Source organism: Camponotus vicinus, unplaced genomic scaffold, assembly GCF_025532165.1.
Source record: "Camponotus vicinus isolate PSW18456_S1 unplaced genomic scaffold, iyCamVici1.0 SCAF_7, whole genome shotgun sequence".
Classification (NCBI taxonomy): domain Eukaryota; kingdom Metazoa; phylum Arthropoda; class Insecta; order Hymenoptera; family Formicidae; genus Camponotus; species Camponotus vicinus.
Genome location: NW_028141979.1, coordinates 2,077,142 through 2,101,998, shown reverse-complemented (window position 1 = coordinate 2,101,998; position 24,857 = coordinate 2,077,142). Strand labels below are relative to the sequence as shown.

The window sequence follows — 24,857 nt, the reverse complement described above, 5'->3', positions numbered from 1 at the left end:
AACGTTCCAATCGACACTATCTAATCACATTTGAAAATCTATTCGTCAGATGGAATTTGATCGACCAATCAAGGCAAACAGATTTCCTGTTCCTGATTGGTCGATCGGACACTCCACTCCGATGAGTTGCATCTTCGAACGCGACCTGTCAACTTGCGCGGCCAACGTCAGACGGGAGCACTTCTCTCCCTTCGGGGCGCGCGAAGAAGGAGAGGTTAGGTTTGCTCGCGGCGATGGCGGCGATAAAGGGCCTGGGTAGGAATATCCCTTACTTGAGGCAACAGGCTGCAGCTTTGCTAGGCAACACGAGCACCAGCGTCAAGTTCATCTGCGTCGTGGTGCTGTTCTCGTATTGTCTATCCTTTTCCGAGGAGGCGGTGCGCATCCTGAGCGTAACACCAGGTTACCTTCTGCCACCGGCCTTCTGGTTCTGGACGGCCTTCACCTTTTGCTTCTTGGAGATACACTTTTGGGAAGTATGCGCGGACATCATCACCGTCGGCCTCTGCGGCAAACTGATCGAGCCTCTATGGGGCGCTTTCGAGATGATGACCTTCTTCGCCATCGTCAACTTTGGCGTAGCCGTGCTTTCGGCGCTCTTCTACCTGTTCCTCTATATGTGTACCAACAATCCGGATCTGCTCTTTAACACACACATACATGGATTGACTGGCTATATTGCAGGTATCTTTCTTTCATGTTTGGCAAGTATCGCTACTGGCCAGCATGAATCTGGTTTTTTATTCTGCATGTGTCATTAAAATTGTAAACTAAAAGTTGATCGATCAATTTAAAATATTGATAAACTTGATTTTAAAATGTTCTCAATACTATTTGTGATTATAAAATGTTTGTACTTTTTCTAAGGCAGAGATATAGAGTTTCCCAAAGAGATTTTCTCTTAATAATATGATAATTTTATTTTGTAGGAGTTGCAGTGGCAGTGAAGCAAATAATGCCAGATCATATCTTAATCAAGACACCCATTGGAAAGATCACAAATAGAAATATACCCTTAATGGTATGGATTGTGGGATTGATATTATGGCTTATTGGATTATTAGAAGGTACTCATCCCACTATGTTTCTCAGTGGACTGTTGATATCTTGGATATATCTAAGATTTTATCAAAAACACAATAATGGTACTCGAGGAGACATGGCAGATAATTTTACATTTGCAAGGTAAAAATTTTGTAACTTTTACTTCATTTGTGAAATACTAATAATCCGCTTCATCTGCTTCATCTTGAGCTTTTCTTACAGCTTTTTTCCAAATGTCTTGCAACCACCAATAGCAGTAGTGAGTAACACTATACATGGATTTTTTGTACGTATTGGACTTTGTCGAAAAGTAGTTAGAAGATTTGACATGTCCAACACACCGCCTGGCTTGGTTATTAATCTTCCCGGTATTGATCCACATGATAGTGAACGGCGCAGGTGAGTAGCTATAAAACAAAACACATGACATAAATATAGGAATTCAATATATATAATTATATTTTCAATATATATATAATATTTAAAATCAGTTTTTGAAGCATAAAATTACAAATTACTGATATTTTGATCTTTCCAATCAATGTCTTTGCAGGCAAATAGCATTGAAAGCACTGAGTGAGAGATTAAACAAAGATCACGCAAAACCTTGGCAACCAGACAGAGCTAAAAAACATTCTCCTGTTCCTCCTGCAGTTTCCATACCAATACCTGAATCCACCACACCCAAACCTCTTGCATCACCACTTATTCCACAAGTCAGTGTCAATATACACAACCATCCTTCTACTAGTACGTGATTATATGAGACTGACTAAATTTCAATAGGTTTATAAATTGCATTGAAAAACTTCTAAAGAGTACACATATTTATAAGGCAGGTTTATAATATGGCTATCTTCAATAATGGGTCTAAAAAATTTTTTTAATTATGTATCTATGAATGGAACATATATTATCGCTATAATTTAGGCCATTAATTTGATAAATTATTTTTTCACAAATATTAAATTATTAATTATTATTAATATATCTATTTTTCTCTAATATTCATTATTAGTAAAATATCATTTAGAAAAACTCCAATGTCATTACATTTATTGATAACTACAATCCTTATGCAAATTGTAATTTTAATCTATCAAATTTTTTTATGCAGAAATTTGAAAAATATTTTTGTAATTATCATAAAGAAATAATTATTAAAATAATAATTATTATTAAAATTAAAAATAATAATTATTATTAAAATTAAAAATAATAATTATTATTAATAATTATTAAAATAATAATATTAAATAATTATTTCTATTCTCTCTTTTAAAAGAATAGAATTCTTATAAGAGAATAATTATTTTAAAAAATCTTCAAATTAATGTATTATTACTTAAAAAAAGTGAAAATTAAATTATCTAATAAGTAAAAAAGTGCCCTAATTTTTGTTCCATGCAATAAATTTCTGTGTATCTATTTTATTTTTTATTGCTAATTAAAGTATCTTTATTATCGTCTTTATTATACAATGATTTATCACAGATTTTATATAATACTCTTTATTGATTATCATGCCATATTAATGCCGGCGTTTAAAAGAATAATCTTTAGAAGATTTTTAAAAATGGTAAATATAAAATCAATCTTTGCATTATATAATACTATTTTCCAAGAAGCAAAATAGTGTTCTTTGTTACTGAAGATTATGTAAAAATGAATGATACAAAAATTTTAATATTATCGTAAAAAAGGCGACATCATAGATTTATAGTGCCATACAATTAGAGCGCACTGTTCTATCAAAAAATTTGATGACGATTTAATAATATATAATAAAAATGCTTTCAATGCAATGCATACAGCAACATAATCTACATGAGATTGAAAAGAAAAGTGGACACATCTGTAACATTTTACTTTATGGTAAATTTTGTACCATCAAAAATGCGATATAATACTTCTCTGTTAATGTGTACAGATGTAATATAAACTTGACTAATTTTGCTATAATGCAAAACATTTTACACTTACATTTCAATTTTTTTTTTTAAGACATATATATATTTTTCTTCTAACAAAAAACTTCTAGAATATTATAATTCACTATAACGTACATTCATTTTTTAACACTTATTATTCATAATTTAAAATCAATTTTTTTATTAAAATTTCTAGAATTATATAGGATGAATGAAAATTTTAGTTTTAGTAACATAACTTCACTTCATATAAGGTTGCTTATTTTATATAAAAATGTATTTAATATTATATAAAATGCATAACATTTTTCATTCATTCATAGATACATTCGCGTATATATATAAATAAGTGGAAGTGTGTGAGAAAGATAGCTTGACTAGTAATAATTATAACAAATAATGAGAGGGGCATGTTGTATATAAAATCTACAATTTGACAGTCAAGTCTGTAAATATAATAAAGATTGATGTAAACATAAAGGGAACAAGATATTAAAAAGGGGCAGTGATTATATATATATACATATAGTGATATATACATATGGAATGAAATTAAGAACTATTTTTATGTATGATGTGATAAAATTCTCTATGTGTGAGTGCATTTTGAACAATTTTGATCTTCTATTCGTGTGCAGCATCTTTGACAAATCTCTTAAGCACTTTTATTACAAGTATTTAGTCAATTAATATTTATTACTGCAAATATGCTGGAAAATGGAAGGCCAAAATTAGTTGAATGACTGATGAATTCTCGTTGAATTCATACAAGGCATGTTTTAAGAATATAATGTAATAATTATTATTATTACATATATATGTACATGTTGTATGTATATCAGTAGTTTTGTACATAAGTTACAATCGTTACAATCTGTACAATATTAAATTCTACCAAAAAAATATCCTTAATTTCATTACCACACAATATATATTACAACTAATATGAAAAGAAAATATTATAGAAGAATTTGTGTGAAAAAAAAAATTTCTAATAATCTTTAAACATATTCTGAATTTTTGAGTATTACATCTAAAAACATTTTAGAAAGATTTGTATAGCTCATATCAAGAGATGTATTCTCATTATTAACGTTTTGTATCAATATATGCAATTATATTATAAATATTTCAATAACTTTCTTGAAATGATAAATGTTATATTAAATCGATCATTTTTTATAGTAGAACACTAGCAATATGATAAAAGCATAATAAAGACCAATACTATTTTTATCAGTCAAATGTCGAAAAAATCGGAGGAGTCATAATAGAATATAAATCAGTTTTATTACAAGATTAAAATAACTTATTATAGAGCTTGTATCATATGATAGTGTTCCATTTCTTTTAATTATATATTATTTTAAAAATCTTTAAAAATAGAAAATCTCGTAAAGAGCGCGAAATTCTCATTGATATCACATCCATTCTATATAATATGCATATAGAGATATAGTATCTTTCATTTTTATAATTTAATACTCACATCACTATCATTTCAACACTGCACAACATTCCATGAAAGCCTTTTTCTTCTTATCTATAAAACTGCTGTTGATGTTGCGACCATTGTGGCTGTGGTGGCGGTGGCGGTTGTTGCTGAGACGGCGGTGGACCATATTGGGGTTCCTGTATATAACCAGTGGGCGACGGTCTTATGGAAGTTGCCGCCGATGACACATATTGTTGCTGCTGCGGCGGTGGAGGTGGTGGCACGTAAGACACCTGAGTCGGATGCTGCGGCTGCGGATAGTACTGTTGCGTCGTCTGTGACACCGGTGGTGGCACATTGTAACCATAATTCACTTGTGCCGGCGGTGGCGGCGGCGGCGGCGGCGGTGGATAATAGTGATGACTCTGTTGTCCATGAAGATCATGCGTGGCTAAGGATGCTGTGTCCTGAATCGGCACGGTGATTAGATTAGTTCGCATTGGAGCGTTATTCGGAGGTGGCGGAGGTGGCGCGGTACTTTGCGCATAACTTTGCATCGACATCATTGCCTGTTGCTGTTGCTGTTGTTGTTGCTGCCTGTGCTGTTGCCGATGTTGCTCCAACGTTGGTTGCTGGCTCACCAACGAGTTGACGCGAGGATCATTACCCATGATCGGTTGAACCATATGAGATTGCACGGATTTGAGTCGCGTATTTTGCATGGGCACAGAAGATACCTTCGTCAATTGCGATTCCATCTCCGACTTGGCATGCACGTATTGCGGAGGATCGACTTGTATTCCTTGGACTGGTTGAGATGGCGTCGATATATGCCGATGATTAATGTGAGCCTACATATATAATAAAAGATAATATATAATAGATTATAAAAAATATATTAAATTACATACTATTAAATTTTACATGTTAAATAATTTTTATTATATAACAATTTTGTATATAATGTACGATATTAATAATATTTATTTACTTGCAGATCTCGTTGACTGAGATATGTTCTTCTACATCCTGCATTACCATATCTTGTTCCACCGTGTGTACACATGAAGACAGTACCTAAACCAGTTTGTTCTACTCTGGACACCTTCTCCATACAACGAGGACAGACTTTGTCTTCTCTTTTAGCACATGATAAACAGAATACATGTTTGCAAGGTATCTGAAAACATATTAAGAGCAATAATTAAGAGTTAATTTATAATATAATTCTCTCTAGCACAGGTATATAAAACATACCATACGACCATAGATGAGAATTGGCTTCAGACATTTGTCACAGCAATGTATCATAGGATTCAGTACTTTCTCTCCTATAAGATTCACTCGATGATCCCATCTCAAACGCAACATCGGTTCTGGTGGACCCCGATTGATAGTTGTGAAAGTTGGCGCTTCCAATTGCGATATGTCGGCTTCCAGATCGAATTGCTGCTCGAGAGAAGGCTGCTGAGTCGCAGGAGGTTCATGTTCCTCTTGTTCGCTACCAACTGTCTCTGCAGGAGTATCGTCCGTTTGTTGAGGAGTATCTTCATCGTCGCTTTCAATAACCTAGAAAAAAGCAATTTTAATGCACAAATATAACAAACTATAATTTAAGTTAGAATGTAAATTAAAATATTCATTTATACCTTAACTTGCTTCTTGGATTTTCCTCTAGCCCGACCTCGGGCACGTCCACGACCGCGGCCACGAGTTCTGCCTCTCATTCTTTTACTTCCATTCTCCTCCATTACTGAAATCAATTTTATATCCTATACGTATTTTATTAAATTGCTTGCAAATGTCTCGTTATATAAATCATGTTTTTTTTCTTATAAATCCATATATTTTTTCCATAAATTTATTGTTGAGATAGAAGCAGTTATAAGGAAAAAATCACATACAATAATAATTTATTTATTTATGTATTATTTCTAAGACATCAAATAAAGTAATTTTGTTTTAAGACTACACAAATTTTTAATTAAAGATGATTATTAATTTTGAGAAAATCGTTACATCAACAATTAAAGATATTGTATATTAATGAAATCTATTTCGAGATTTAAACTATAACATTTTCATGCTTTCGATTTAACTTTTTCTTGAAGAAAACTTTTAACACTTATCTCTAATAAGTAGGTTATATAGGAATAGGTTATATTCTAGATGACCTCTTCTAATGCTTCCAAAAATTTTTTACAGGAAGAAAGGACAATCAAGAATACATATATAAGTATATTTGTCAGTGGCAATTAATACTTACAATTAAAATTTGATGATTAATATGCACAGAGAGATGAGAGAACACTTGTCTTATTAATGATACACCCGTTTAATGTTTTCACAACATACCGTCATTTCGAGCGGACTGAATGGCGCGATCATCTCTGGCTGTCATATCGCAAATCACAGCCTTCAATGAAGTCCACAAGTTCACTAATCGTGTGTGTGTAAATTCTATATATACTGGAACTGGAATGAGCCATCCCTTTGTTTAAGCATGGTGGAGGCGGCACAAATGTAGAAAGGGATACAGATAGCGTTGGTTTATACTTGTCCCGTTTTAATCAATTATATACTACCGTTTACTAAAAAATTCGCCTCAATTAACTTGAGTATGTTGATGCCGCGTGACACAATAAATATTATTAACAGTGATTATTTACAAGAGAATATATAATCATGATAAGCTATTGAATCATTTAATAGACTTTTTTGAATGCTATCTCGAAATATTTCTTGAATTAATATTTTTGAGAAGGGTCTTATGAAGCGGGTTTTCTGCGTTAGCCAATCAGAAAATCGCAACAAGGATAGATGATAGATGTTCCCTTACGATATAACTGTCTTTTTCTCAAAGCTGTGCCGCTCCCACTTGTCAATGGCTCATTCCAATATGTGTAGAATTGAACGTGTGTAACGTATACGTTCGTTACCGTGGAAACGATACTACGCCGGAACGCGATCGCAGGGCCGTGCATCGCGACAATCGCGCTGGCCCTCGAGAAAAACTTTCCAGCCCCGAAAAGACCCGTAGAGTTGAAATTTCCAAGAATATGGTCACGTGAAAATGATTCGATGACACTTATTCAGGGCGGTAAAAGCGCGACTGAACTCGCCCGAAGCGATACTTCGGTCAATTAATAGCGTAGGCAATTATCAATGACAAGCCTGGAGCGTTTATCGATGACTACAGCATTAATCGCGACTGATAAACATCTCCGTTTGGGTCTCTGTTACTGGTACCTCTCCCCCCGCCACTCGTTACGGCACTGGGCGTGGATTGCTCCGAATCAAAAGGGACGCGCGGCGACACGACAATAACGACTTTGCCCAACAAGTGCCTTTGTAGCGTAGCTGTGTAGAAGCGATCTGCAAAACGACGGAAAAGAGAATGTCTTGTTGCACCGGCAAGAATGAGGAACGCGTCGAGCCCACGCGGGTGCGAGGATGCACGGATGTTTTCTGGCTCTGCCTCTTTATAGCATTCTGGTTTCTTATGGTACACAATTAATGCCTATTGTTTACATTTAAACATTTTTTAAAAATTTGCTCAAAATTACTTCTATAATTAAATTATTTACTAAATTTATGTAAAATTTATAATTTTTATTTTTATTTTTAAATTTATAATTTTTAGATAAATTTTTAGATAAATTTCTTGTAGACAAATAGCTTTAAGCTCTAACGGAATAACTTTTCCATTTGTAGATCTTGATCGCTGCCTTTGCAATAGTCTATGGTAATCCCTTACGGCTTATAAATGGATATGACAGTTTTGGAAACACGTGTGGTACGAAGAATCCAAAGTTTGGTAGCATGGAGCTTTCTGGGCAGGATACCAGTGACAAACCGTCAGTATCTCATATGTTTTATCTTCCTTAATCAAAGTATCTTTGTAATCTAAAAATATATGTTATATTCCAGATACTTATTCTTCCTGGACATATATAATGTTACTCAGTCATTAAAAATTTGCGTGAAACAATGTCCTGACAAAATCTTGGAAAACATAAATGATATTTGTACATTTTATAAAGAAACGGGATCACAATTATGCCACGACAGACCAGGTGGTGATTTCAGTGCATGTAACAGCGAAAGTAGCAAATTCAAGAACGGATCTTGTCCCAAGCTGCCAGTTTACTCTAGTATACCAGTTTTAAATCGCTGTATTCCTAAGGCAGTCAAGGATGTGAGCGAAACGATAATATCGAATTTCTATGGCTTAATTAATTCGTGGGATGTTATCGAACAAGTTTTGGGAGACCTGTACAAAACTTGGAGGCAGATTTTAGGGCTATCTTTTCTCGCTTGTCGTAAGAAAATTAGTGCAGATTGTTAATGCACATAAGTTATATACCAAGTACTTATTTAATTCTCTTTTTTTAGTTTTATCACTTTTTACAATATCCATCTTTCATTTATTGGCAAATATTGTGACATGGATTATAATTATACTCGTGAGCATTGCTTGCACAGGTAAGTTGTATATTCTGATAAAATGTTAATTGTCAGGTCTAAATTTTCTTAATATATATATATTATGTCAAACTAATTTTAGTAAGTAATAGCAATAATTGTATATCATTAAAAAACATCAATAGATGTGATATGTATGCTTTTTATATAAATTATTATTTGCATGTATTGTCACAGAAATACAAATTTTAACATTTTTACAGAAATTATAATATGTAACAAAAACGAAAATAAATTAATATTGTGCATTTATTGTAGCATTTACTATATATTTAACATTGATAATAGATAAGTATCATAACAGAAATATTTTTAAAATTATATTACAGGTGGCACAATTCTTTTATGGATAACATATATTGATATAAAGAAGACTTTGGACAAAACTGACCCAAATGAACTTCTTGAAGAATCTGTCCGAAATGAAAGAGCGTTTCTCGCGTTTTCCATTATTGCTACTATTATCACTGTAAGTATAACTGTAGTAAAAAAAAACATATAAATTTTAATTAACAAATTTATATAACTAATGTAGAAATTATTTTTATATATATAAATAAAATCATTTTTTTATTTTATACAGATTATTTTACTATTTCTTTCATGCATACTACGCAAACGCATCAGTTTTATGGCGGCACTATTTAAAGAGAGCGCAAAATGCTTGAAAGAATTACCTGGCTTATTTTTTGAACCAATCTTAACATTTATAACTTTAATTATATTTTTTGCCTTTTGGGTATTTGTAATTCTTTGTCTCGCAACAGCTAGTAAGTATTTTACAATATTTAATCAGAAAACGAGATATTTCATTATCAGGGAGAAATATATTGTTTATACTTTATACTTTATAGATTATCCCGAAACAAAATCAGTACAAATGTACGAAAACAATATATTTGATTCTTTAAACTTAAGTTCACTTGGTGAAAATGCTCCATTAATTGAAGAGAAAAAGATAGACTTTTCTTTGGAAAGTTTTAAAAGTAAAGTATATTGTTCTAATTGTATAATTGATTGTCTTATAATCAATGAAGAAAATTATATAATGAGTTATTAAACATTGTAGCATTTACTCTCGTGGAATATGTTGATGCAACTTGGGTAAAATACATGTGGTGGGTGTATCTTATTGGCCTGATATGGGTATCTGAATTTATTGTTGGATGTCAAACCATGGTAATATCGGGTTCTGTTGCCCACTGGTACTTTAGGTATTATTTTATAATATATTGATTTTTAAAATATTTTATGGTAGATATTATATATTTATAAAATGACTATTTATTTTTGTTAGAGGTAAAGATGCCAGTACATCTCCAGTGTGTTCATCTATAGGACATTTGGCCTGCTATCATTTAGGCTCTGTAGCATGTGGATCATTTTTGATAACCATTTTTAAATTACCTAGACTAATTTTAACATATTTACATACCAAGTAAGTTTCTTGATAAAAAAAATAATTTAATAGATATTTTCTATTTCTTTCAAATATTGTTTGATTTATATGTTGAACATATATCTTTCTATTATTACTCTACTCTAGCATTATCTCTCTTTATTTATTCTATAGATTTGAAAAGACTAAGGAAACATCTCCATGCTCTCAATGTGGTTTGAAATGTTGCATTTGCTGTTTCTACTGTTTAGAAAAATTTATTCGATATATGAATCATAATGCATACACTGTTGTTGCTATTGAGGGTACCCACTTTTGTGATGCAGCCAAAACAGTATGTTTTAGAAAATATATCAAAGAATTTATAATATCTATAAAAAAATATAGAGACATCTAGAGAAATATTATAGACACAATGTAATTTTAAAGAAAAGAGAAAAAAAAAAAAAAAAAAAATATATATATATATATGTATATATATATATATATATATATTATTATCAAGTATGTAATGTGATAAAAGATTTATAAATTTTATCTATTAGGCCTTCACAACACTCGTCAGTAATGCTCTGCAAATAGCGGTGATAAACGGATTTGGCGATTTTATATTGTTCTTGGGAAAATGTTTCGTCACAGCCACAACTGGAAGTGTCGCATTGCTCTTGATGAGACAAGATCCCAAGTTGCACTTTTACGCTATTCCAATCTTTATTGTTTGCGTTTTTTCATTCTTCATTGCTCATTGTATAATTTCCCTTTATGAGGTGAGTTATATATATTTCTTTATTCTTTATACTTACAACGTTTTATCAATGTTTTGCAAACACAATTAATGCAGTTAATTAAATCTTATATCTTTTGTTAATAAAATAATTTCTATCATTTTAGACTGTTATTGACACGCTATTCCTATGTGTATGCGAGGATAAAAACTTGAATGGTGAGAATGGAAAATGGCGTCAATCTGCATTAGCACAAATCGGAGCTTCTAGCAGCAATGCGAATGGCCAACAGTCCCATGAAATGACACCGATAAATGAATAAGTATTTGACGACTTGTATGCATATTTTTTATACACATCTTTTCGTACGCACATCTTTTTTTATATTGTTAGAATATTTGTTTTTATGTATTTTATCACTTTACATAAGATTTATGAAAGTATATATATATATATATATATATATATATATATATATATATATATATATATATATATATATATATATATATATATATATGTATACATTCCTTTTTATCTTCACAGTATTGTTATACAAATAACTTTACAAAAATCTATCACGAGAATTATTTTTACAATGTGTTTAAAGATATCTATCATGTGACGATAAGTTCATTCATAACATATTTTTAATATATAATAAAACATGAATATAAATGAATATTATAATAATGATATTATATATAACAATACATATATACATACATAAGTGTGTGTGTATGTGTGTGCGCGCGCGCGCGCGCGTATATGTACATACATCACAAACACACACACACACACACATATATATGTTTATCTAATTATGTAATTTTAATATTATGATTTCTTTTATTAACGTTCACCACTTAAGACTACAGGTCTTCTTTTGTGATATACCATTATCAGATTTTATGCAGACTGAATTATTGTTGAACTTTTTATTATCACAAGAAAGATGTTTTGGCAATTTTGATTCACACGCAAGAATCTCGAACTCGCAGTTTGATAACACAATGAAATGAATTGTAAAACGAGAAACAATACGGACAATTAATTATCTAGATGTATAATCTGCTTGTACTTAATAGCTTAAGCTCTTTATTTAACTGCCAGATTTTAAAATATATTCGATAATTTTTATCGGAATCATTTTATCGGAAAAAAAGATTAGAATATGTTGTTTTATAAGCTTTTCAGAGCCTCCTATAGGCATGTTTTATTCAATATTAATATGTAAATAACAAACAAAAAATATGAATCCAATTTATATCTTTTTTAAACATGTAACACTATGTTATCAAAGTGCCATTGCACAAATTAAAAATTCAATTGTGTCTTGTAGGGACATTTGTAATAGGATATTTATACTGATCTTAATAATATATCAAGTGCAAATGAAAGAATCATTGTTACAAAGAAAGTATATGATTACTATTTATAAAAAAATATGCATTATAATGCAACAAAGTGCAATTATTTGTAATTTAAAAAATGTCTTATACGAAGTGTAATTCTTATATGGATATATATTGAGTATTTATCATAACAATGAAATATTGTTGCTCTGCTTATTGCAAATGGAAAGTCTATTTTCTAAACTTTATATATTTCTCTCTCATTCCTTCCAATCAAATACATAAAAAAAACAAGTACAAGATTAAAACTTCAATTTATACTTAGATAATAAAGATATATAGGTTTCTAAGATACATTTAAAATATTTTAGATAATTATATGAATTTGTATCAATAAGTATAGCAATTAGTACAAAGTATTATCGGGCAGTTTGATTCAATATGCTTTAAATAATCAACGAGTATTATTATAATAATTATAATAATTTGTTACACACATTGCTGATAGTATATTAAGCAGCTATATTAATGTTGAAAAAAAATTTAATTTTCTTGAATACTAACCGTGTACTTTTAATTAAGAAATAATTATTAAAAAATAATTTTGTATTATTTAATTATATTAAATTTGAAGAATTTTCTAAAAGGAACACAAATATATGCATAACACATTCAATGAAAAGGTGACTTTGTTATATTAATTTAATAACATTATATGTATGAATATCACACTATGAGATTGAATAACACACTATGAGATTGTTTTCACTTGTTCAACTTTCATTAAATTATATATCTAATGAAAAAAATAATAAAGAAATCTATTTATTATCATTTTGCTGTATTGAGTTCTGACAAATGTTGTCCATAAACCTTAAATTTTATTTCTAAAATAAAATTTAAAATTGTTTCTCCTCATAATAAAAATTTTATGGAACATCATCATTAATTATTATTTTAATTTTTAATTATATTTTGATAATTAAGTATACAAAATGTTTAATTGTAAATGCTAAATAATAATTCCATAAAATAAAATAAATCATATATATATATATATATGCACATACATAGTTATTTTAACAATATTATAAGACAATAACATTTATTTTACTTTCTTTTTTTTCAAAGCTTTAGATTTTACAGATTTTGCTTTTTTAATGTTTTTAGTTACAACAGATTTTTCTTTTATCTTTTTTGTCTTACTTTTAATTTTTTTCATAATTTTTTCCATATTTTCACTTTTATCGAATACCTCAAGTTTTTCTTCTATTTCCTTTGCCTTCTCCAATAAATCGCCCTTAAATATCTCATCTGTGGGATTAAGTGAATAAGATTCGTCAGGTTTGTTTGCCTTCTGTGCCATTTTCTGTTCCACTCTGTTTATGTATTTATTGGCAGCTTTCTTTGTCAGTGATTGTCGATACTAAAATTTTTAAATAGATAGAAAGCAATTTTTTTACATAGGTAATAAGAGAAATTGTACAACTCTATGCATCAAATACAATTGTTTTATTACCTTGGCAGGAGATACATAATGTGGATTATCCCATAAAGTATCACTGCCGAAACTTCCAGCAAATATCTTAACTGGATTCAGTACAAATCTTGGTCCAATTTCAGCTAATCCACCATCTTCGGTCAAAATTTGAAAATTTCGAAACCATATCCTGTTGTCTAGAATGCTGAATGTATATACATGATCAAAGAATGGCTGACTTTTAGGATGATGATTTGGCACACCAAAAATCTGTGTTAATAACTCTTTCAAGAGAATGTAATGTGCATGTGTGGTAAAATTTTCATCAAAGGATAATAATGGCCGTGATCCTTTTAAACAGTTTCCTGTCATCTTCAGTTCTCCCATTGTATAAACTGCAAATAAAGTAAGATGTGTACAGTTAATTTCTTACACACAATTTTTTAATCTGATTATAGAAATGATACATACTGTTTTCCACAAGAAATTTGGCACTTGGTCCAGTGGATATATTAGCAAACCATACATAAAGATCACGCTTTTTTCGACCTTCGAACAAAATAGCCTTGTTGCAATTTTTCATCTCACACATTTCATTCACTACTTGTAAGTTCTTAGTACGTTCCATCTTGCATTCTGGACGGTGGTGTGGCATTAGCTTTTTCAAATCATCCATAAGATGTCGATGCCTATAATTGATACCTCGAGTAGCAAAGACCAATACTCGTTGTCTGTTGACCCATTTTACCTATAAGAAAGATTATATTTCTTCTAATTTTGATTTCTCATTAATAAATAAACTTGCAACATAATCATAGGGATCATAGAAAATAAAGTGCCGATTGTAAAAATTAATCGTTTTTCCGAATTATTGAATCAATGAATTTTATTGAACGTCTTAAAAAAGTATGATACATTTTATAAAATGTAACATTTTTATTTAAACCCAAAAATGTACAATATTATAATTAGGTTAAAAACGTAACAATATAAATCTAAATTATATTCGCCTACCTTTTTAGCAGCAGGTTCATCTGACATTATTTTTTTTGGTTCATCTTCTTTTTCCACTTCTTCCTGTTGCTTCCTCTTCAATATTTTCTTCGTCATTTTAAATATTCTGATAAACGTGGTTTATCATCAAACGCGTGGTTTTTGAAGAGATTCACGCCGTATTCACATAGTTATTGGCCGCATTCAGCGGATTCAACCGCTAAGTAGCAATCGAACATGATTGGCCGCATTCAGCAGACTCAACCGCTAAGTAGCAATCGAACATGATTGGTTTCTACTTTCAGGTCCGATCAATCAGCGTCGAATTACATCGGAAAATCTAGTAATGTTGCCCAACTGTTGAGTCCGCTGAATGCGGCCAATAGTAAAATGAACAGCAGTATCTGACGTCACTTCTGCTAAATACTTTCTAAACTAGTGCAGCCAGTTCAGCTAAAAAGAACAAACCTCTTGAAATAGTGGCGGGAAAATAATTGACATAACCTTATATGTCAAATTATTGTTATTGATAATAAATTGTTGTCAATAATTATAAATTGTGAAGTTGTTTATCAGAAAAAAAGTTTTACATGGATATATCTGAAGAAAATGGTCCTAAACGGGTATAAGCTTTTCTATTATTCTCTTTCTATTATTAATAATTATTTTTATTTGCAGCACAGTCATAATAATAAATAATATAATATAATGTAAGACTAAATAATCTTATCATATAATTATGATTATATGATATTTTTACAATCATTCTTGGCTATGCAGCAAATATATAAACTTCTATGATTGCAGAAATACTATATAACCATAATTATGTGGCTACGCAGAAGATTCTCACATTATGTTATATTCTTGTTGTATTATTTATTATTATGACTACACTGCAAATATATAAACTTTTATGTAAAATAATTGTATATATTATTTAGGTAAACGACTAATAATTATATTTACTTAATAATATATCCTAATAATATATACAATATTTATACATACATTATCTGTGTGCAAGTTTATATTTGCAACATAGTCATAATAATAATAATATAACATAATGTGAGAGAAACTTTTTGCGAAGCCATATAATGAAGATATGATATTTCTACAATCATTCTTGGCTATGCAACAAATATATAAACTTCTATGATTGCAGAAATACTATATAATAATAATTATGTGACTATGTAGAAGATTCTGTCTTGCATTATGTTATATTATTATTTTTTATTATTATTTTATGACTATGCTGCAAATATATAAACTTCTACATAGATAACTGTATATATTATTTAGGTGAATAAATGTAAAATATGATTAAAAAGAGATTATGTATTATTTTTTTTATTATAGCTATGCAGCAAATAAATAAACTATATAATATCATATTTTAGCTATGCAAATATATAAATTACAAATATATAAACTACTATTTAAATAATATAAGGATAATTGTATATAATTTATAATATGTATTATATAATGTATATGTATAATTTATAATATGTATTATATTTATAAATGGATAATCTGGATAATTTTTTACATAACTATATTTATTACACATAAATTTATATATTTGCTGCATAACTATAATTATTATATATTTAAATCAAAATATTATTATTATGACCTCTCTCTCTCTCTCTCTATATATATATATATATATATATATATATATATATATATATATATGTATATATTATATATAATAAGTCTTCTTCAGGTAACACGAAGAAGAAGGAGGAAAAAACAAAATATTGGACGAAAAAGTAATGCAGCAAAAAATCAAATGCGTTATGATAAGCAAAAAAGAGCAACATATTCATTATCGAACAACGAACAAATATTAAAAGTAGCGAAAAAGCAATTGGCACATAGAAAACAAAAAACAAATAATAATCAACACATTTCACAAAACGTAACTAATACTTAAGTATTAATATAATTAACTATACGTTATTAAGTAATAAATTAAAGTTTACACACACACACACACACACACACATATATATATGTAATCTACGCTAATTGTGAATGTGCCTGCAGTGCAAAAGTGCAAGTGTGCATGTAATAAAATATGTAATTAATAATTATAGCATAAATGGAAAAATAATTTATTATTTTTATTGTTTGCATTAATTTTAATATTATTAATTCTAAAATCCTCGCCCTTTGTAAATTATATATCGACAAATTTGTGTAATGCGAATATTATATTCGTCGTACAAATGAAATACTGCCTTTAAGTTAAACTAACTTGACCTGAGATTGCGCGTTTATGCTGTCAGTTTACGAAATTTGCGGCATATTTTTTAGAGGTTATTAGAATAGCTTATATTTCGTGTTTTTTCCCAAGAAATTTAATCTTTTCCTTAATTAATATATTTTTTTGTTATTCGTAGTGGATCTCAAATATGCAACTAATCTCTACATAAATAATTTATAAGAAACAAAATTTTAGATTTTAAAATTATATGTAAGAAAAAATTACACTTATTTACATAAGCATTTTTTTGCAATTTACATATTTTGTAAACGATGGACATGTAAAAAAAATTTGTCTAAGCATTATTTTTTCCATATTATTAAGTTGAATAATATTTTATTTTCAGGAATTTTTCAATTACAAAGGAATTACCAGGAAAATGGCACAGGACATGGAAATCATTGAATTGATGTCGGATGAAGATGAGAATACAGAAAAACCTAAATCTAAAGCATGCAATAGTAATTGCGTCAATTTTAAGTGTCGTTCTGGAATAAATATGATGGTAGCATCATCCTTTGCATGTGCTTTTTATGGAGTTTCGATTGAAAAAAAGAAAAAACGTGTAATCTGTAAAGAATGTTTTGAAGCTGCATTGCAACATCAGAGGGTAATTTTATGAAAATATTATTTCATAAAAAATTGAATAATATAATAATATATCAAAGTGAAATGCTAATATTATTCTTACTATTATTTTATTTATAGCAACTGGTAACAGCTCTTGTAGAGAATGAATCACTATTAGACTGTCACTTTCCGGATCATACAATGGAAGTAGAAATTTCTGATAGTGATGACTCTGATGATGAGAAGAAAAAGGAATTGGATGATGATGGTATTTTGGATTGAATTTTTAATATTTTATTTCAAAATAAAAAATATGAAATTTTATTAAATATCAAATTAAATAAATTAGCAAAACAAAAATTATAATTGTCTTTTCTATTTTTCTCTTTTTGCAGAATATATACCAGAAGATGTACTTGTAGATATTAAGGATAAATTAGATGATACATTATTACATATTTTCAAGAAGTATAATATAGAACAGCATACTAAAACTGTGTATAAATCTATGGAAAAAAAATGGCAAGACATACGTGGTAAGATATTACAGAAGATATGAATCTTTATATTTTTTTTTATTTAAACAAGATAAGATATTTAAATAAGATAAATTTTGTATCATATTATGTATTAACAGCAACAAATGAATCTCTTCATACTGAAATACGGGAAGTAATGCATACCATGGATAAATTACGCAACAAATTATATGAAGACTTTAGGCCACAAATTAAAATGCTTGAGGAACTTCAAATAAACGACGGGATTATGGAAAACGTCCATCCACTTGTAGCAACGAAGAAAGTGACTCAAGTACGCATTTCACCTGTCACATTACCACAAGATAATCAATTGGAAGTTTTAGCAATTGAGCCATCAAACATCACGAAAGCAATAGTTCCTAAATTACCGCCCAGCGGTTTTCTCGTGAAATCACCTCCGAAAGTAGAGAGTATAGTTTATATTATGAAAAATCCAGTTATGCCATGGATTAAAGCAAAGGTTTGTATAATTTCCACCTTAAAATATTGTTTTTCTTTCATATTTTTTTTTCATATTTCTATCAGACAAATCAAAAAAGGTTATAATACAGGAATATTTGTACAGGTCCAAGTTATAGTCTCAACAAATCCATGGAATATTCGTGTAAAACTATTGCAAAAAAAGTATAATGCAGCAATTAAAACTATTTCTGGTAAGCATCTAGCAGTAGCAGAATTATGTCAAGTTATGATTCCGGTTGGAACACGAGTTGTAGCTATATTTCACGATATTACTTCTAGTAATTATTATAGTGGAATAATTGCTGAACCACCAAAATCTACAAACAAATATAGGTAAATGTTATTCAGAGATTTTGTTAACAAATTTATCCACAAAGAATAAATGAAAATAGTTCTATCAATTTTGCAAGTTTTGTCATATATTATAATATTATATAATATATTACATTAATTTTTATTGCAGATATTTAGTGTTTTTCGATGATGGTTATGCTCAGTATGTCACTCATAAAGATATCTTTCTGGTTTGGGAAACCTCGCCACGAATTTGGGAAGATGTTCCCAGCGAATCGCGAGATTTCGTAAAAAAATACTTGGAATCGTATCCCGAAAGACCAATGGTGAAACTGCAAACAGGCCAAATGGTCAAGACCGAATGGAAGGGCAAATGGTGGCTCGCAAGAGTCATACAGGTCGACGCAAGTTTAGTACAAATGCATTTTGATGCTGATAGGAGAACCGAATGGATTTATCGTGGATCAACTAGATTAGGTCCTTTGTATCTCGAAATTTTAAAAGCTAATACTAGACAACAACTTCAACAGTCGGGCAACGCGCACGCTCGACATCGTATTCCTGCTGTTTCTAATGTAAGCAAATCATTTTCGAGAAACACATCAATGTGCGATATTCAAAATATTAAATAAAAAAAACTTATAAATATCATCTATTTATAAATAACATAATTTTTGCAGAAAAGTAATTTGCCTTATGTTGAATATACATCTAACGTGGAAGAAGATGTATCACAAAATGTACAGGCAGAAAAAGCAACAATTGCTACAAGCATAGCATCCAGTACATCATCTATTATACCACAACAATCGCGTGCTGTAGCTAAAAAAAGTACTGCTAAAAGGCAAAATAATTTAGATAGTGCAACATATAATTCTATGATAGAAGCGAAACCATCGCATAGTATCGTTGTAAGTAAATAATAATTAATACAATCTAATTTCTCTAGTTTAGGACATGCTTATATATTTATATGCTATATTTTGTCTAGTTTTACCATACACAGAGGAAATATGAACCAAAGAAATATGTTTCTCACAAGTGTGGATCAAAGTGTATCAAAAACATCAAAGTTTCACACGACGATCTTAAAGGACTTTCTCCACTCTCTGTTCCTCTCTTATGTGGCTGGCATCGTCAGCTTTGTAAATATTCTAAGGGCAAAAAAGTTATAATATATCAAGCGCCGTGTGGCGTCAGGCTACGAAATATGGAGGAGCTACATCGTTATCTTCGCATGACTGACAGTACATTGTCCGTTGATCTGTTCGATTTTGATTATTGGGTGCGTGCATTCGCGGATTTTGTCGTAGAGAAGTGCTTCATCAACATCAAAGTAAGTTAAGTTATTTATATTAAAATTTAAAAAAATGTATTTAAAATATTTATAGAAGTATGAAAAATTGTCAATATCTCATAAAAATATATTATTTCATATAAATATATTAATATAAAATGTAAATGTATTAAAATATATGAATAATATGGTAATTTGATATTTAAAAGGATCTCAGTTACGGCGTGGAAAATGTAGCGATACCATGCGTGAACGAGTTGGATCACACTCAACCAGATACTATAAGATACACCACAGATCGAGAGCCAACGGAAGGCGTTAATTTAAATTTGGATCCTGCGTTTTTATGCAGCTGCGATTGCGAGGACGATTGTCAAGTATGGAAACTATAAAATTACTATAATATAATGCAAATTCGTATTATTTTATTTTATTTACATTACATATAATGATAGGATAAAACAAAATGCCAATGCTGGCAATTAACCATACAAGGAGCAACTCTGGGAGGAAAAGTGCCAAATACCGATGTTGGTTACATTTATAAACGTTTGCCCGAACCGGTAACCACGGGAATTTACGAATGTAATTCGGGATGCAAGTGTTCGGTGAAAACATGTCTCAATAGAGTAGCGCAGCATCCTCTCGGCTTAAGATTACAAGTGTTTAAAACGGGACCTCGTGGTTGGGGCATAAGATGCCTCAATGACATTCCCCATGGCACTTTTATCTGCATATATGCAGGGAGATTACTCACTGAACAGGTTTGAATAATTAGAATTAATCTCAATCTGCCTATCAATTTATTTATCTATATCTTTTTGTTTACTTACACCTGTTAATTTATAGGGCGCAAACGAGGGAGGTAAGAATTATGGCGATGAGTATCTAGCAGAGTTAGATTATGTGGAGGTGGTAGAAGGTTTCAAGGAGGGTTATGAAAGCGATGTTCTCGAACCAGAAATGCCGCTACCAGCCGCGGAAGATGATAAGAAAAAACCTAACGACATAAGCGATGAGGAAGATAATACGAAGGAAAACACTAATGACTCAGATGAAGATTTCAACATCGATAACTACGTGGCTGACGAGTTAGAAACAACTGCAGAATCTTCATCTATCAGGTGTTTATTGCATGTCTAATTCTATCTTAAATAACAATTTCTGTATTTTCTAAAATATTATTATTACATAAAATATATAAGAATCTATTTTTTATGATTGTATATTACATTTTTTTAAATTATAATATTCGATGGAAGTGGAAAAAAATTGCAAGAGCTTTTTGTTATGTCAGGAAACGTCTAAGAAAACGGAAAAGAGAAGATATAGACTATCAACTAGATGTGTCCGAAGAAAATAGTGAGGACGGAAGCACGAAAGGTTCGGAAAATACGACAAAATCATCCACCATTGAAATTCTAGATACAATCAATATAAGTGATGATGATGAAAGCAGAAACGATGTAAGAAGAGAACCAAGTAGATTCGAACCGAGTGTAGAACCACAGCAAATAGAAAGATTAGCATTCAAGTCTGTAAGAGATTATTTCGGTGAAGATGAAGCCGTTTATATCATGGATGCCAAAACGACTGGAAATATCGGTCGTTATTTGAATGTGAGTAAAAAAACTTTTCATATTATATTTAAAACATAAATTTTAAACTTTAAAACTTTTCAAAACTTTGAAAAAATACCTCAATATCTATCTTAGTATCTAATGATTTAACATTTCGTGATATGTGAATTCTTAATGTGCTAAAATATGTATGTCATTTTTATCTAAATATTTTTTCAGCACTCCTGCGATCCAAACGTGTTTGTACAAAATGTTTTTGTTGATACGCACGATGTGCGTTTTCCGTGGGTGGCATTTTTCGCTTTACAATACATAAAAGCTGGACAAGAACTAACATGGAATTATAGTTACGACGTAGGAAGTATACCGGGTAAAGTAATAATTTGTAAATGTGGTGCAGCGAATTGTCGAGGACGTCTTCTATAAACTTTGCATTTTGTAGTTTTTTGTGGAAATACAATTTATGTATTTTAACAAAATTGACAATTAATCTTATGTAATATAATATGTATATATATCATATTACTGCCATCATTTAAGAAAAATTCATAAGATGTAAAAATATATGTTATGTATAAAAGATAGTATGTTATATTATTTCATTTGCATAAAAATCTGCTATATAAATACCTATTTGATTTTCCATTACATTCATTTATGTTTATATCTACTTCACATTCCTAAATTTGATTTTTTATGAATTATTTCAGCGAATCATATTATGTTAATACTTCAATAATATTAATGATTAAATTATTTCAATAATTAGATAAAGATGATTTTTAATAATATAATGAAAGTATATTCTTTTTATTTAAGATATGAGATTCAGAGAGTTTGGTATAATTGGATGTGAGAAACGAGATCAATGTGTTCATATAACAATGATGTATTTATTATTTTTGATTATTGTACATCCTTAGCATCCATTAGATACGTTACATCTTGTTAATGCATTGCAAATGTATTATTTCTTTTTTATCGCAATTTATACATATCTTGTTCAAAACTCAATGCACAAGTATCTCAAAGGACAGTTTAGCGCTTTGTTTCAGAGTATAAGGAATCCCACCGACCTAATCACCAAAATATCAGGTGTAAAATGGAGAATAAGATATTATAAACAATTGCGAATTTACATAAAAATGTATAAAAAAGTTTTCAGGAAAGTTTTTTATAAATTAATAACAAACAATATATGTACCACCTTAGAGAATATATCAAAATACATTATATTTTATGTGTATATATGTATATGTGCGTGTGCGTGTATATGTGTGTATGTTTATGTATGATTGTGAAGATTTAAACTAATTTTCTTAACCGGTCGTAATTATGCGCGCGAAATAATATCTTATTATTCTAAACCTGTAACTTATATAAGTGTACTTAGAACCATGAAGAATTAATTATCACGAGAAGAATATAATTTCTTCATTGTACACTCTGTCGACATGCAGTACATTATATTATTATTATTATTATTATAAAACAGTATCCACGTACCTATGTTCATTTAATTTAAAATGCTTAAATACGATATCCTAGTCATCATAGGCGAGAAATTAAAACAAAGCTGCGGTGGAATAGTCTCTCTCTCTATAAGGAGGAACATTAACGTATTAAAATAACAAAATTATTTCGCGTTTTGATTAGCTTTATGCTAGTGGAGTTTCAAAAGTTGTTTAATCTCGTCTTTCTCAGCCGCATCCAGATAACTTGTACCATCTGGCGTTAAACCGTCCGGTTTAGCGCCTTTCTCCAACAATAGCTTTACACAGTTTGTATGTCCCTCCCAAATTGCCGCCAGTAATGTTGTAATTCCATGCTTATCTGTAGCCTATAAAAGATGAAACTATGAGATTTTGCTATATTTAGCAGTATGTATTTTGAATTATATAGATAATGAATAAAAAAATAATTGCTATTGTATCAAGAAAATAATTATCTATGAAGTGGAACAATTCTAAATAAAATATAAAAAAATTACATCATATGGTATACAATTACTTAACTATGACATTAATTGCTGTTTTAATTATTTATCTTTAGATATGTAACTTACATTAGCATTCGCTCCCTTGTCCAACAAATATCTAACAACTTCACTTTGACCATAATCTGCTGCATAATGTAGTGGCGTTCTTCCATCAATCATTTGATTTACATCAATATTCTACGAATAACAATCATAACAGGTGACAAAGTATATCTTTTTAATGTTAGACCTAAATTAACAAATATATAGTTAATTGATATATGTAATAAAAAATATTTTACTGATAGGCTATTGAAGTTTACTATAATTATTATAATTTGTAAGATAGATTGTTGATTTGTTATAATTTTCTTCTAAATATGATAAGTAGCAATTCTAAAATCTATTGCTGTGCTATAAGATTTATTGTAATTTTGAGATTGCATTCAGGATTAAAATTCGAAGAAATAATATATGGACGTTTAAGAGGTGAACTTGCAAAAGAGAAGAAAGATTAAAACTTGTTAGTGGTAGATAAATGAGGGGACATGTCATTGTGTTACAATTGCACTGCTCCCCTATACTTCCGGCATCAAGGTACGCGATTATTTTCCAATTATTGGAACGGTCTCTTTTGCGTGTACTTAATGATATACATGAAGATGTTACGCATAATCGCCGCGATCGGAATACGTGTAATTTTTCAAAATTTAATTTTATATACGGTGTCATATTTGCCTTGTTTTCGACGATATCTCGCACTTGCTCGAGATCGCCGTTTTTTATTCCCCAGACGAGTTCGCTCATTCTCGTTGTCGTCGTCTTTTGCGGGTCTACACGACGAACGGTTGTATGTATACACTGCGTACTTTTCCACTTTTTTTCCTCCGGTTTCACTTATTCGTTTCGTACCACAATCATTCGCCCATGAAATTTGACGCAAGTCTCCAAGCGACACTGATACCGAGGGTCTCGTTGTATGCGTACTGACAGTTCGTACAGGTTA

The 24,857-nt window shown here is 30.0% G+C and overlaps 6 protein-coding genes across 18 annotated transcripts; 3 read left to right on the top strand and 3 right to left on the bottom strand.

The window, feature by feature from the left end:
- Positions 1 to 156: 156 nt before the first annotated feature.
- Positions 157 to 6,064, top strand: LOC145975133 (transmembrane protein 115). Of its 2 annotated transcripts, none has more exons than XM_083105343.1 (6): positions 157 to 684; positions 930 to 1,185; positions 1,267 to 1,443; positions 1,598 to 5,255; positions 5,408 to 5,586; positions 5,653 to 6,064. In XM_083105343.1, the coding sequence occupies exons 1-4, from the start codon at positions 234 to 236 to the stop codon at positions 1,800 to 1,802; spliced, it is 1,089 nt and encodes a 362-aa protein (XP_082961469.1). In that variant the 5' UTR covers positions 157 to 233; the 3' UTR covers positions 1,803 to 5,255; positions 5,408 to 5,586; positions 5,653 to 6,064. The 2 variants fall into 2 exon arrangements, with proteins under 2 accessions (XP_082961469.1, XP_082961468.1); XM_083105342.1 differs by having other exon boundaries at positions 5,648 to 6,064.
- Positions 1,106 to 7,385, bottom strand: Hakai (E3 ubiquitin-protein ligase Hakai). Of its 5 annotated transcripts, XM_083105334.1 has the most exons (7): positions 7,250 to 7,385; positions 6,766 to 6,885; positions 6,060 to 6,163; positions 5,668 to 5,979; positions 5,402 to 5,590; positions 4,465 to 5,261; positions 1,106 to 1,451 (listed from the first exon to the last, which is right to left on the bottom strand). In XM_083105334.1, exons 2-6 carry the CDS (start codon positions 6,809 to 6,811, stop codon positions 4,515 to 4,517), a joined length of 1,398 nt encoding a protein of 465 aa, XP_082961460.1. In that variant the 5' UTR covers positions 6,812 to 6,885; positions 7,250 to 7,385; the 3' UTR covers positions 1,106 to 1,451; positions 4,465 to 4,514. The 5 variants fall into 5 exon arrangements, with proteins under 5 accessions (XP_082961460.1, XP_082961461.1, XP_082961462.1 ...); XM_083105335.1 differs by lacking the exon at positions 7,250 to 7,385 and having other exon boundaries at positions 6,060 to 6,182; positions 6,766 to 7,038; XM_083105336.1 differs by lacking the exon at positions 7,250 to 7,385 and having other exon boundaries at positions 6,766 to 7,037.
- On the top strand, positions 6,803 to 13,208 carry Ctl1 (choline transporter-like protein 1). Of its 2 annotated transcripts, XM_083105331.1 has the most exons (13): positions 6,803 to 6,954; positions 7,318 to 7,915; positions 8,125 to 8,267; positions 8,341 to 8,732; positions 8,806 to 8,895; positions 9,225 to 9,364; positions 9,479 to 9,665; positions 9,750 to 9,881; positions 9,965 to 10,109; positions 10,193 to 10,333; positions 10,469 to 10,628; positions 10,840 to 11,061; positions 11,186 to 13,208. In XM_083105331.1, exons 2-13 carry the CDS (start codon positions 7,808 to 7,810, stop codon positions 11,339 to 11,341), a joined length of 2,016 nt encoding a protein of 671 aa, XP_082961457.1. In that variant the 5' UTR covers positions 6,803 to 6,954; positions 7,318 to 7,807; the 3' UTR covers positions 11,342 to 13,208. The 2 variants fall into 2 exon arrangements, with proteins under 2 accessions (XP_082961457.1, XP_082961456.1); XM_083105330.1 differs by having other exon boundaries at positions 6,803 to 7,915.
- A 254-nt stretch (positions 13,209 to 13,462) lies between these two features.
- LOC145975134 (ribosome biogenesis protein BRX1 homolog) lies at positions 13,463 to 15,277 on the bottom strand. Its single transcript, XM_083105344.1, has 4 exons — positions 14,869 to 15,277; positions 14,326 to 14,602; positions 13,894 to 14,249; positions 13,463 to 13,800 (listed from the first exon to the last, which is right to left on the bottom strand). The coding sequence occupies exons 1-4, from the start codon at positions 14,962 to 14,964 to the stop codon at positions 13,480 to 13,482; spliced, it is 1,050 nt and encodes a 349-aa protein (XP_082961470.1). The 5' UTR covers positions 14,965 to 15,277; the 3' UTR covers positions 13,463 to 13,479.
- A 30-nt stretch (positions 15,278 to 15,307) lies between these two features.
- Egg (SET domain bifurcated histone lysine methyltransferase eggless) lies at positions 15,308 to 22,454 on the top strand. 6 transcript variants are annotated; one of them, XM_083105324.1, is made up of 15 exons: positions 15,308 to 15,470; positions 16,586 to 16,780; positions 17,475 to 17,738; positions 17,837 to 17,966; positions 18,094 to 18,234; positions 18,336 to 18,700; positions 18,806 to 19,035; positions 19,166 to 19,571; positions 19,677 to 19,907; positions 19,988 to 20,332; positions 20,503 to 20,670; positions 20,749 to 21,057; positions 21,143 to 21,417; positions 21,591 to 21,912; positions 22,093 to 22,454. In XM_083105324.1, exons 1-15 carry the CDS (start codon positions 15,438 to 15,440, stop codon positions 22,297 to 22,299), a joined length of 3,621 nt encoding a protein of 1,206 aa, XP_082961450.1. In that variant the 5' UTR covers positions 15,308 to 15,437; the 3' UTR covers positions 22,300 to 22,454. The 6 variants fall into 6 exon arrangements, with proteins under 6 accessions (XP_082961450.1, XP_082961451.1, XP_082961452.1 ...); XM_083105325.1 differs by having other exon boundaries at positions 16,576 to 16,780; XM_083105327.1 differs by lacking the exons at positions 15,308 to 15,470; positions 16,586 to 16,780 and adding exons at positions 17,145 to 17,180; positions 17,265 to 17,338.
- Positions 22,455 to 22,746: 292 nt separating this feature from the next.
- On the bottom strand, positions 22,747 to 24,823 carry LOC145974116 (myotrophin homolog). 2 transcript variants are annotated; one of them, XR_014439630.1, is made up of 4 exons: positions 24,590 to 24,823; positions 23,939 to 24,049; positions 23,380 to 23,713; positions 22,747 to 22,949 (listed from the first exon to the last, which is right to left on the bottom strand). XR_014439630.1 is itself a non-coding variant. In XM_083103911.1 (3 exons), the coding sequence occupies exons 1-3, from the start codon at positions 24,656 to 24,658 to the stop codon at positions 23,537 to 23,539; spliced, it is 357 nt and encodes a 118-aa protein (XP_082960037.1). In that variant the 5' UTR covers positions 24,659 to 24,823; the 3' UTR covers positions 22,747 to 23,536. The 2 variants fall into 2 exon arrangements, 1 of the variants encoding a protein (XP_082960037.1); XM_083103911.1 differs by having other exon boundaries at positions 22,747 to 23,713.
- Positions 24,824 to 24,857: the final 34 nt, after the last annotated feature.